Below are 13,203 nucleotides of genomic sequence, written 5' to 3' on the forward strand. Positions count from 1 at the left end.
CACTTCCCGGTGGGGAGGGGTCTGAGGAATGAATTCTGACCCTCCCTGCAGTTACGCACGCAGCCTTTGGAAGAATTCTGCATCCGCTTGTGGTCACCCAGTTAGCCTCCTGGGACCTTGGTGTCTCCACCTGCAAAAGGGAGCAGCCCTGCGTTGTCCCAGGATGCCCTGCAGTCCGCTGAGCGCTGGGGCGCCTTCCAGAGCCCTTCCTAGCCGTGCTCTTGCAGCCGTGAAAGAACTTCAAACACCTGCCCATTTCCAATCGGCATCCAAAGTTGCCTGTATAGACTCGTCAATCGGAAAAGGCCATCGTGTCTGGCAGCACACACACATCTTAAATATATTTTCAGCAAACTGTGGAGTGCGTTGCCCTGCAGGGTGGTGGGCACAGGCTTTGCTCCCGGCTCCGCCACTTCCCAGCTGTGTGGCCGCGTGCTGCTTGCCTCACCTCTCTAGGCCTCAGTTGCCTCACTTAAAACGGCAACCCCAGCAGCAGCTCATGCTTGCAGCCCCGGGGTGGGGGGCTCTCTTTCTGTGGGAGCACCGTGTGCCTCGTGGCCCCGGAAGCCGGGGAGCCCGCGCCTTTTGGTCCCACTTGAGGGCAGACCTTCCTCTGATTATCTTTCTATATTTCAGTAAATCACGCCATTAAAAATGGCTATTTTTTCTCGTCAATATTTACTGCAGAACGTTTAGCGAAGTCAGTAAAAGCGTGTTATCTCCTTTCACTCTCTGGTCTCTGAATTTCTTTATTTTTCTGGCAGCTCCCGTTTTCTCCCTCTGTGCCTCTGATGGCAATGTCGTGGTTCCCTCCACGTTTCCAGCCGTCCCTCACAACTGAGGTCTAGGGAGGCCATATTGTTTTCAAGTCTTTCAACCTTTTAAAGACATATGATTTTGCAAGTGGAGTCAGAGGTCTCTAGATGTGGTTCCCAAAGCCGTCTCTAGACGTGGTTTCCCACACGAGCGGGGACACTGCTCTGGAGCTGTTCTTGCTTACCACGTAAGCATTCACGTATCTGCACGTCCACGCTTCCTCCGGCTGGCACGTCTGTATGTACACGGACCCCATGGTGTTGCACGTCCACAGCATGAGGCTGCTATGGTCGTGGCTCGTTGCCTGCACTTACCCACCTGGCCCAAATTGCTGTCACGTCTCAGCGGATTCAGCCCCCTAAACCGGGCTCTTTGCTTCTACCTGCCATGCTGCACGGCACCCTGCGGTGGTATTTCTACACCTGGCTGGTGGCCCTCGTGTCACTCTGAGCAGAGCCTGGGGCCTGGCAATGCCTGAGACCCTCCATCTGGCCCGTAAGCCCTCTGGTGTCTTTGCCCACCCCCACCCCCTCCCCAGGCCCGTCCACTTCACCGTGGCCTCTGCACGGGTGTCAGAAATGCTGACTGCTTCCCAGCCTTCGTGTCTGGGTCTGGCCCTCACCTCCCACTCTGACCACGTAATCGCTGCTGGCTCCTGCCACTGCTTCTTCCCTGCTTGGTCTGTGTTCCCCTTTCCCAAAGTGGGTACTGCCTTCTACTCTACTCTGCATTTGCCTCCTTTCCCATATGTACCAGTCGGCATCTCTTCTCCAGGAGAATGCTAGCTCCCTCGGATCTTTGTCTACTGGCTCATCAGTGCTTCCCGAGTGCACAGATCATGTCTAGTATACAGTGGGTGCTCTGCAAATGTGTATTGAGAGGATCAGTGAATGAAGACCATTGTTTTTCAGGTTTAGACACACCGCATAAAGGCTTCCTACTCACCACAACCCCATGAGCCCTCATTGTCGCCCCACGGCCCTTGTACCGATCCATCCCAACCACCAGTGGGGTGCCACGTCTGCGTCAGAGCACGGCCCTGTCCTGGTGTAGGCGTTTAGGCTGTGCCCGTGGCTGTGCTGATGTACATGGGACATCGAGCCACACACGTGTGCAGCGTCTCTCCATCACGGCGACGGCCCCTGTAGAATAGTGGCCTTCTTCACAGCTACCGCACTCCCACCGATTCGGAGTCACTGGTCGGGGTCGAGCTCAGGACCGCAGTAATTAAAACACGCCTTGAGAGGATTGGATCGGGCATACTGGCTCCAGAAGCTGACTCTTGGGCAGGTCCTTTGGCAGGGAGCCCTGTTTGCCCTGTTGTAGGTACAAACCTGCTGTTTTCCTGCCTGTCGCTGTCCAAGGGGCCATGGTGCAAGTTAGTGCAGCAGCAGGGAACGAGGGTCCTTGCCCCACGTCCTGTCCATGTTACTCGGTGTTACTGCGAAGTTCCTGCCTGATGGTCAACAATTTGCCAACACTTTTCATGGGAGTGAAAAGACACACGGTTGTTTGTTTGTTTTTTTAATTTTTTTTAATGTTTATTTAGTTTTGAGAGAGAAAGAGACAGAGACAGAGCATGAGCAGGGGAGGGGCAGAGAGAGAGGGAGACACAGACTCCGAAGCAGGCTCCAGGCTCTGAGCCATCAGCACAGAGCCCGACTCGGGGCTCGAACTCACAGACCGTGAGATCATGACCTGAGCTGAAGTCGGATGCTCAACCGACTGAGCCACCCAGGTGCCCCGACACGTGGTTGTTTTTGATGACCTTCTAATTCCCGGGGAGGCTGGGTGCCTCTCACGCCTGCTGGGACCATTTGAAAATGGCATGAATGGTCTTCACAAGACTGTTTCCTCACCGCCATGTGAAGCACTGGGTCCTGGGACCCCTTCCTCCAGCAGCTCCCATCTGACCTGGAGATTTCACTCACTCTGCAGCAGTGTGATGCAGGCCAAGGTGAATGGGTGGGGGCGTGACAGGAGCCTGCAGCGCCTATGCGTTTGTTCATTCATTCATTCATTCCAGAGCTCACCCCTGGACAAGAACAGAAGCGGGTCCCTGCTGCCCCCAGGAGCCCTGTTGGGGCAGGTGGGCCAACAGGGCCTCCCTGCATCCCTCCCCTCTGCAGCCTGTGACCTGCGGGCACCGACCAGAAATCCAGGGGGACTTTCCAGTGGGTCTGCCTCAGGCCCTCAGCAACCCCCCCCCCCCCCAACACACACATGCAGGACCAGTGGGAGGAGTGGGGAGGGAGGGAGCGCAGCGCAGGTGGGAAGGAGGCGGTCTGAGCACAGAGAAGGGGCGGTGCTCCTGGACACTGATCCTCACTGATCCACGGCCAGACAGAGCCAGTGCTCTCCCCCGAGATGCAGCCGCCGGTGCCCGGGCCCCTGGCCCTGCTGGACAACACAGGTGAGGAGGTACCGGCATGCAGGCAGGTCGTGGGCTGGGGTGGGAGTTGGGAGGGTAAAGGCCAGGTCCACAGCTCCTTCCAGCAACCCTGGGGCTTCACCTTTGGGACCTTGTCCTGACACGGATTCTCTCCTGGCCAGGCTCTGCCCTTTCTCCCTGCTTGCCTGTCTCAGCTTCTGGGTCTCCCCTGTCTGTTCCCACATCTGTTACCACAGACAGCAGGCTCCTACTTCCCAGCTGACACCCACACTGCCCTCAGCCTCCCCTGCCCTCGCTCAGCCTGCACACATTTCTAGAACTTGTTTCAACAACCGGTGGCTTCTTCTCATGGTTTGGTGCAGCTCTGTTCCAATCCCCTACATCCTCTGGCCCACGAGTCCTGGAACCCCGGGTTCTTTGATTGGCCGGACCAAGCCCAGATGCATCTGGACAGGCCCCAGGCCTGGAAGGATGCTGGTGTGTTTTCCTGAGCGGGGAGGGGAAGGTTTGGAAGGAAAAGAAAGGAGGACTCCCTGAGACGCTGGGGGCGGGGGGGGGTCACCAGCCACCTCCTGCTGTTTCCCCCCCATGGGTGATCCCGTCCCCCCCACGGGTGATCCCATCCCCCCCCACACACACCCAGTGGCTTCTGCTGCCTCCAGCATCTTTGGAAAGTCTTACTAAAAACCAGATGAGTTAGTGGTGTTTGAGTTTTGAATAATAGCCAAGGAATCTGGCTTCTTGAAAGAACAGCCCTGCACCTCCGTCTCCAAGGTACAGTGCTCTGCGGCAGACTGATTCCCATGTGTTTCGTCCTCCAGACAGGTTACTCACTAGTGATGGTAATGATGCCTGTTCTTAACTAACCGTCATCATGTATTACACTAGTGGACGCAATGGTCTAACTAGCCATCATCACATATTACGCTAATGGGACGTGATGGTTTAAAACAGTTTGGACTTAGTTAGTTCTTCTGATGAGGAATCATAAACTAAGAAAGTAATACCAGGAGTTGGTCTCTTACTTAAAAATTCTAAACCTTAGTGTGGCCGGGGTGGCCTCATAGGTATTTCCTAGTTCATGTTTCTGCAGTCAGCACCCTGGTGTGTGTCAGATGCCAAAGCAGACAGTGGGAAGCTGATGGCTGAGTCACGCCATTCTGCCTGGGTCTAGTTACAGGGGCATCTCTTTGCCTCTGTGACCGGGTGTCCCAACGTGAGGAAGTGAGCACATTCTTCTCCCTGGGACACCAAGGCCCTGCTGGCAGGGAGGCGGTGACGGGGGGGCTTCCAAGCTCTCCCCCCACCCCCGACACCATCTTGGTGACGGGAACTGCAGCCCATCCAGTCTAGACGTGGCCAGACTGCCACAGGAGTCATGGTTCGGGAGAGGGCTGGGGCTGGGGTGCAGGGCAAGGGAGGGCCTACGTGGCTCAGATGCTCTAGGAGGGATGGACACACAGGCAGGGAAAGACGTGAGCACCACGCAGAGATGGCTGGTGGCCTTCCCCTCAAGCTGGAGAGCCGGCTTAGAGCCGGGACTGTGCTACTGTTCCCTCCACCCTGGCTGATGGATTCACTCCGCTCACCTCAGTGGGGAGTGGGGGGGCTTTCCCCGAGGTCCTCGCGCTGGGGCCGCATGGCCCTTAGGAGGCGGCTAACGCAGGTGTTGCCATCATCTCCACTTTGCAGATCGGGAAGCTGAGGTTGGTGGCTCCAGATCTGCCTGTCTGAGCCAGGCACGGGCTCCAGTGGCAGACGGGCCAGACAGCCCCCACCCCACGGGCTTCTCCTCTGGGCAGCTCGAGACCACACGGCCGGTCCAGGAGGCTGCCTGGGTGTGGCAGACTGGACAGATGTTTGTCTTGAGGGTGCGCCATTTGTAACCACACATACTAACGGCCCTGCTGATGGGTAGGAGGATCCGGGGGTGGTCCACGGGGCGCTGGGGGCTTCCTGTAGTGCACAACCCTTTCGTCTCTGAAACCTGATCTAACAATGTGTTGTAGGGTAATTGTAAAGATGTCCTGCCTTCTTCTTGAGTTTATTTCTCATTCCCTGGTTTTTATGCCATCTCCTGTATTTATAAGGAGCATTTAAGGTCAGGATTCTGCCTCTCTGGAGTCCAGACACCACAGCTGGCCAGAGCCACGCTTTCTGGCACCCTGCACGAGTGGGGCCGCTGTCCTCGGCCTCCCGTTAACTGTCCCCGCAATGCCGTGGGGTGACAGCATCTCGAGGGCCTGAGCCTTGGAGGGAAAGCCGGACTCGGGAGACCATGACGGAATGGGCCTCAGGGGGATGACCACCATCCCGAAGGAGACGTGTTTAGCTTTTTGCTCCGCTGTCATCAGCGTGTCCGAGTGTCACTAGCGGATCTGACGATGTTCCTGCAGGCAGGTGCCACTGGTGCCACTGAGGGGTTAAGGGACAAGGCCCCGGGGGTTGTTGTGCTGTGGTGGGAACAGGTGTTGAGACATCTGGCTGGTGGTCTTGGGCGTAAGATATGCGATGCCTCCAGTTAGGAAAAACGGCACAAGAGAAGCGCGTTGCCTGAGCTTGCACAGTGAGTTTGTCTGTGTAGTTCATGTCTGAGCACGTGACCACCTGGTCATTACTTGACTGGCCGTTGAGCGTTGCTGGCAGGGCCACAGAATTGTAAATTCAGGCACCTTCCAGAGCACACGCGCAAACTCCCGCATGCAGCTGGCCCCCCACTGAGCACACACAGTGTTGACAGAAGAACTTCAGTGCAGGCAAAGACCTGTATTCCTTGCATCCTGATTTGGTTCTGAATCACAGGGCTCAAGATCGCTAAGCTTCCAGAAAGCAAAAGCCTGGGGCACCTGGGTGGCTCAGTGGGCTGAGTGTATGACTCTTGATCTCAGCTCAGGTCACGATCCCAGGGTGGTGGGCTCGAGCTCTGCATGGGGCTCTGTGCAGATGGTGAGGAGCCTACTTGGGATTCTCTCTCTCTCTCTCTCTCTCTCTCCTCTCTCCCTCTCTCTCTCTCTCTGTCCCCTCTCCCCCATCTCTCTTTCTCTCTAAAAAAATTAAAATTAAAAAAACCATTATAAAACAAAACACAAGCCAACAGCCTGGTTGGGCTCGGAGTGGAGTCTTGCCTTGACCTCTCCTGGCAAACTGTCTCCGTGGTGTGGCTGCTGCTGGTGGGGCACGGGGCAGGGGGGTGATTGCTGTAAACGGGGCTTCCCTGCCTCCCCGAGACACACCACAAAGAAGAAAGTTAGGGCAACGAGAAACCCAGAATTCGAGACTTGAGGGAGGGTCAGGCAATGGCAAGTTCTCCTTTCTGGCTGCCTTCTTGAGTTCTGTGCCACCTGGAATTAGGTTTGCCTACAAACCCTGGGACATCCCAAGTAGCAGCCATAGTCCAGGGACTTTATCTTGCTGCTCAAGTTCCGAGGCAACAACCAGGGCCATCTTCCTGCTCTGCCATTCTGCAAGTGCTGCCTCTGTGCACAAGGTTCCCTCATGGCCCAAAATGGCTGCCTGGGGCTCTGCCTTTCTGCTCATATTCCAGGCAGTGGGAAGGATGACTGGGAGAAAAGCAAGGGGCAGGCTCCTTTAAGAGATGTCTGCTGGGCCTATGGAGCATCCTTTGCTTGGACGGACGGACGGACGGACGGACAGATGGACGATTATTTGGCAAGAATGTAACCGTACAGCTGGAGCAGAGGCTGTAGGATGCGCCCTTCACACTTCCGCATCCCGTAACGGTCTGTTAACAAAGGCAAGGGGATGGGTGTCCGGGTGGGCAGTGGCAGCCTCCGATGCGCTTCTGAGTCTTTTCTGCCCCCCGTTCATGTAGCCATTCACGGGTTTGACACTGAGCAGGGTCCTGGGGGTGGATGGTGGGTGGGGACAGCTTGGGTGGCGCTGCACGGAGCAGAGCGGCCTCTGAGTGCAAGGTCCCCCCTGCAGTCTGGAGCAGGGCAGGCGTGTGGGGTTCGAGGACGAGGGAGGGTCTGCACACAGTGGGCGCTCAGTAAGTGGCTGAGCACGACCTCTGCTGTGTGGGCTGCCAGGATGAAGGCTTCGGAGGGCACTGGTTTGGGGGTGAAGCCTGGTGGCATGGACCCTTGAGCACCTAGCCTGCAGGCACGGTGTCAGGTGGCAGGGAGCAGGGAAATCACACCCCACCTGCCCGCATGAGGTTCATTGTCTGGGGTTCTGGGACCTGGGCACTAAATGCTGGAGTGAGGGTCACTGGTTGCAGTGGGGGCTGCAGAGCAGGGGAGGCGGATGTCAAGGAGTGGGTGGGTTGGCAGGTGACGAGGGAGACCCCGAGTCCCCACCCAGAGAAACAGGGCAACTGGGAAGAGGGGGTGGCCTGTGCGGGTGGTCTGGGGTCCTCGGAGCCTGTGGCCCGAGAGCAGCATGGCGAGGAGGGTGCTGTTGGCTGGGCCCCACTCTGAGCCCATCCCCTTGCTAACGGTTCCTGTTTGTCCTCCTTCCAGAAGGGTTTGCCAGAAGAAAGACCTCACTTTGGTTTGTGGGGTCGCTGCTGGTGGCGTCCGTCTGTATCCTGACCATCGGCCTCGCGGCCACCACCAGGACAGAGAACGTGACCGTGGGGGGCTACTACCCAGGGGTCATTGTGAGTGCGGCCACCCCCGGGGGTGTGCGGGAGGGCTGCGCCATGTCGGGGCTTGTGGCCGGCAGAGTCTGTCCCCAGAGGCACCCGTGTCCCCTCCCGGGCCCTGTGTGGGTGGTGGTTGCTGATCAACTGGTCTTGACGGGGGCCTGGAGCAGGGGTGGGAGGGGGTGCAGAGACCAGCCCTGACGGCCGGATTCCAGCCCCGAGACAGCGCTCTGACCACAGCTTTAATTGAGTCCTGCAAAGACCCCCCTGTGGAGGGTAGTATTCCTCACTCCATCTTGTGGGGGTGGCAGCAGAGGGCGTCACCAACCACTAACTTCATATTTCGGGCAGTAATGCCACGCGGCAAATTGGGGACAGCCTAATCAGATCTGGCAAGAAGGGCCACCCAGATTCAGAATTACCAGGGAGATTTTTTTGAACTATGAATTCACATCCACTGTTGTTAGCAGTAGAATTTGCTCCAAGGGCATACACTGGACAGGAGTCTGGAAGGGGCCTTTATCAGCTTTGAGGCCCTTAAAATGCACCAGAACCCAGAGCTGCTGTGTCAAAAATGCTAAATCAAGGTTTTCTTTTTTAATGAAGATCTTTTAATCACATTACTGTCACTAAAAGTATCAAGATTAGTAATAACATTAGTTATTAGATAATAACATTCTAATAACATTAGTTATTAGAGTAACATTAGTCCGACATTTTTAGCAAGGATGGAAAGGTTTTGACATTAAATATTTAAAAATATTTCACATACATTGTTCACTTTATCTCTATTAAAATTTTTTTTTCAAGTTTCTTTCTTTCTTTCTTTCTTTTTTTTTTTTTAATTTTTTTAACCTTTATTTATTTTTGAGACAGAGAGAGACAGAGCATGAATGGGGGAGGGTCAGAGAGAGGGAGACACAGAGTCTGAAACAGGCTCCAGGCTCTGAGCTGGCAGCACAGAGCCCGATGCAGGGCTCGAACTCACGGACTGTGAGATCATGTCCTGAGCCGAAGTCAGACGCTTAACTGACTGAGCCACCCAGGCGCCCCTCAAGTTTATTTATTTCTTTTAAGAGAGATAGAGGGAAAGAGAGCTCAGGGGAGGGGCAGAGACAGAGGGAGAGAGAACCCCAAGCAGGCTCTGTGGTGTCAGCACAGAGCCCGACATGGTGCTCGATCCCACGACCCTGGGGTCATGACCTGAGACGAGATCAAGAGTCGGATGCTTGACCGACTGAGCCACCCAGGCGCTCCCACTTCATCTTTATATTAATACTTTATTTTTATTTTTTGTCTATGTTTTATAAGCCTATATTATCTACTTGTGTGTTGTTTATGAGTAAACACATAGGGTCTGTGCAGAAAAAGTTTTATCAGTAAAATGTTAAGAGCTGCCAATATGTTGGGGCCCTACTTTTCTGCCGGGTGTTGTGGGGGAACCCCTGGAAATGGGGCCAGGGCTGTGAGGACCCACCCCCCAAGGTCAAGCCTCTGGCAGAGCTAGGTTCCCGGGCAGTGGCCAGTTCTGAAGGTGAGCTACGGAGACCAGATGAAATCCACCTGAAGACGATGTGGGTAAAGGTCCCTTCCTAGGAGACCCCGCGTCCCACGTGGGCATGACAGCAGCAGTTCTCAGGATGAAGCCACGGCTGGAGGCACATCTTGGAAAGAGCATGCCAGTTGGCGAAACTTAATGGAAACACCTTAATACATTATGTTGGCCTGGAATTCTGATGCTTTTGAGCGGTGGAGCTAGACGTGAAGAAAACGTTCACCTTTCCTCCTTGAGAATTCTTCAGTTACAGGTGGAAACTTCCTCTGTGCACATGTGTCCGTCTCCACAGGCACTGTTCACCATTACAGATACAGGCTTCTGTAGCCGTAAGGCGGTCAGACTTTCAGGGCATTAAATTTGACACCGTGGACTTGAGCGCCCACGGAGGTGCCTCCCAAACTCCGGGGCAGGCGGGGTCCCTACCCAGCTGCTCACCTCCGTTGTCCCTTGTCCGACGTCGCTCAAGCTGAGGGAACCACACTCAGTGGAGGGTCCAGCCTGGCCCTGGGTCCCTGGTTTTGAGGTGAGGAGGCCGGGAGCTGAGGCTGTCTCCAGGATAGGGAGACGCCCCTCAGCATCCTCCTCCTGCTGGAGCCTCCTTCCCTCCTTTTACCTCCTCCCCTCTCATGATTACCTGTCTGCCGGCTCACCTATGGGCGCCTGGTCCCCACACCTTCCCTGAGGAGCCAGCCTCTGACTTGGACTGCTGCCAGGCCTGGGGGAAAGCAGGTGGGCCCCTCACCCTCTGGGTAACCGTGAGGAGCTGTCCCTCAGGCCAGAGGTGAGGGGCCTGTGCTGCCCTATTCTGTGATCAAGAGTTAAATTGTTTGAACAGGTTGCATTTCAGTGGCTTGTATTCCCACCACTGGCTTTGGTGGAGCCCGAGACGCCACCCAGACGGGCACGAGCCTGTGGGCCGCTAGGTGGTGAAGGTGGTTGGGGAGGGGTGACTTTGCCCCTTTGGTAAGATGTTTTCGAGGGGGCGGCCTCCGATTTGCTGATCCCTGCGAGCTCTAAGCCTCCGTGTGCTAACCGGGCACGTTCTCCGTTTCCCTCTAGCTGGGCTTTGGAGCTTTCTTGGGGATTATCGGCATCAACCTGGTGGAGAACCGGAGGCAGATGGTAAGAATGTTCGTAGTTTCTTTCAAACGTGGGCAGTAAGAGTGTGTTATGTTATGGCTACAGCTAGTATTCCTGGGGAAGCCCCCGGCCCCAATCCAGCAACCGAGGATCCGGGCCCAGGTTCCCCAGGCTGTGCACTGTACAACTCTGGCCTCAGGGCTTATGGGCGTCCTTCACAGTCTAAGTGACAGTTGCTTCTAGGATTGTAGGGTGAACCCTACAGACTCACATGGTGGTCCTGGCAGCTGAAGTTGAGGCACAGAAAGAAGAGTTTGGGGTATGGGGTGGGTTGGGGATTAGCAAATTAAAGGATGATGTATAGGCTCCCACAGGCCAAGGAGAGGGGGGAGATGCAAAGGCCAGAGGAGCCAAACTCACTCAGACTTGACAGAGAGGAAGTCCAGACCTTGCCCGGCCCCCACGCTCGTCCCCCATGTCTGGTCCCTAGTGGACCCCTGTCCCCCACGTCCTGGAGTAGATTACCGCCAGCCTCGATCGGTTTTGTGAACGTGGTGTTTTTAATCAATGATTTCTATTTGGGATCTGTTTGCTTTGGGGACACAGCTCCAAGAGTAAGCAGTTAATTTTGCCAGTTCACTGTGGGCTGGTGTTGAATTGTGACAGCAGTTCAGGGGGGCTTGGGGCCACATGGCCGGTTCCCACTCACCTCTAACGCCTGCCTGCATTGGCTTCATCTTACTTATTCCCAAATCTGCGGTCACCTGCCCTGGGGTCCACTGTGTGAGGGGCTGCAGTACATGACCCCACGTGCCCCCCATTCCCTGGCTGAGAGGGAAGGCCTGTGGCTTGGCTGTGGTGGCCGCTGTCATAACTGCGCGATGAGAAAGTGGCCCCTGGTGCAGAAGGAGCCTGGCCAAGTGAGGGTGGTCCTGGGATGGGGCCAGGGAGGAAGCATGACAAAGAGGTTTGGATTCTGGCAGCAAGAAGTGTTTTACCCTGAGTCTGGGGGAGAGGAAGGGTGGGTTGCCACCCTGGGCCGCTGGCTAAGAAGAGGGGGACAGAGGGACCCCACGCTCCTGCCAGGTCCCCAAGCGGTGCGTGACCCCACCGTCCTTGCCTGGCTGGTGCTGGTGTAGGGGGATCTGGGGGATCAGCCCTCTGGGTCCTTGAAGCCCTGGCCTCTGGGTGGATCTCCTGCAGGAGGGAGGCGTCCAGAATCCAGAAGGAGCCCTGGAGGTGGCGCCCTTGAAGATTCTTGCCAAGGTCTTTCTGTGCCCCCGCTGGGGCCATGGTTAGGAGTCTGCAGCGGGAAAAGCGATTTGCTCCCAAGCTTTAACACATTCAAGTGTTGCTGTCCCCAGGAGAGGTCAGGGATTTAGGGCTGCCAGGAGCGGTCAAGCACAAGGCTCGATCTCTTCAGCAAACACTGCTTTTGGATAGAGAGGGCCTCCTGGTGGGGGTGGGGAGAAGCTGGAACCCCGCTGTCAGGGGTGTTACCAGGTCCTGGGCCTTGGTCCGGTTTCCCTCCCACCGCCTCTGGTGTCTCCGCCCCGCCCCTGCCTCCGTGCCACGCCCCCTCCGGCCCCTCCCCTGCCCGCTGGACCCCTCCCTGCCTGCTCTCCGGCCCCGCCCCTGCCTCTGTGCCCCCTCCCTGCCTGATCGCCTGTCCTGCTGAGGTCTCTGTCAGTGCTCCTGCCTGGCTCTGCAGGCTGAGAGCCTCCTGACCTGCTTTTCCACGCAGTTTCCCCAAGGCTCAGAGCTGGCTGTGAAGCCGGAGGCCAGGCGGCTGCCACGTGGGTGGTGAGGACCCAGTTTGGTCCAGGGACGCCTGTTTCTTTACCTTTTAAAAAGAGCTTTATTGAGACATAACTCACCCCTTTAACGTGTAAAATGCAGTGGCTTTAGCATATAACGGGTGTGTGCAACCACCAGCACAGCCAATTTGAGGACATTTCGTCCTTTCAACCAGAAACCACCCGCTGGCGCCTGTGTCCAGCCCTGGGTGACCACTAACCTGCTTTCGGTCTGGACTGTGTGCACGGCCTGGCCCACATCTGTCACTCAGCATAGTGCTTTCCAGGTTCATCCCCGTGGCTGCCTGTGTCAGGACCGCGGTGCTTTATGGCTAAGTCATGTTCCAGTGAATGGATGGGGTACATTCTGTGTCTGTTTGTCAGTGCTGGTCCCTGGGGAGGCCGCCGCCTTGGGCTTCGAGGCGAGTGTGAACGTGGGGCATGGTGCTAGCAGTGGAGTTGCTGTCGTGGGGCCACCGTCTTACATGCCCGCCAGCGCATTCGGGGTCTCCAGTGTCCCCAGCCCTTCCCAGCCCTCCTGGTGGGAACGTCGTGGTATCTCACCGTGGTATTTCCTCCGTGACTAGTGACTTTGGGCTTCTTTCCGTGACCTTCTTGGCTTTCTCTACATCTGTTTTTAGACAAACGTCTATTCAGGTCCCTTGCAGATGTTTAAACTGGGTGACTTGTGTTCCTCTCCTTCAGGGGTCAGACCCTTTATGGCCAGAGGCCAGTCCTTTGTCAGGTATGTGATTTGCCAATATTGTCTCCCTTGAGCACAGAAGCTTGCAGTTTCGAGGAAGCCCCAGGTGTGTATGTTCTCTCTCGTCGCCTGTGCTCTTGGTCTAAGTGTCCCACGCCAGTTCCAAGATTGTGAAGATTTACCCCCTGTGTTTTCTGAGTTTCGTCACTTACGTTTAAGTCTTTGGTCCATTCTGAGTCAGTGTTTGCATAT

At 56.1% G+C, this 13,203-nt stretch overlaps 1 protein-coding gene across 1 annotated transcript in view; it reads left to right on the top strand.

The window, feature by feature from the left end:
* Positions 1–3,183: 3,183 nt before the first annotated feature.
* The window catches only part of TMEM255B (transmembrane protein 255B), a 39,735-nt gene continuing 29,715 nt past the window's right edge, over positions 3,184–13,203 (top strand). The window contains exons 1-3 of the mRNA XM_042904897.1: positions 3,184–3,229; positions 7,690–7,829; positions 10,432–10,494. Of these exons, the coding sequence (XP_042760831.1) occupies positions 3,184–3,229; positions 7,690–7,829; positions 10,432–10,494 (249 nt within the window). The remainder of the gene's footprint in view (positions 3,230–7,689; positions 7,830–10,431; positions 10,495–13,203) is intronic.

Source organism: Panthera leo, chromosome A1, assembly GCF_018350215.1.
Source record: "Panthera leo isolate Ple1 chromosome A1, P.leo_Ple1_pat1.1, whole genome shotgun sequence".
NCBI classification, from domain to species: domain Eukaryota; kingdom Metazoa; phylum Chordata; class Mammalia; order Carnivora; family Felidae; genus Panthera; species Panthera leo.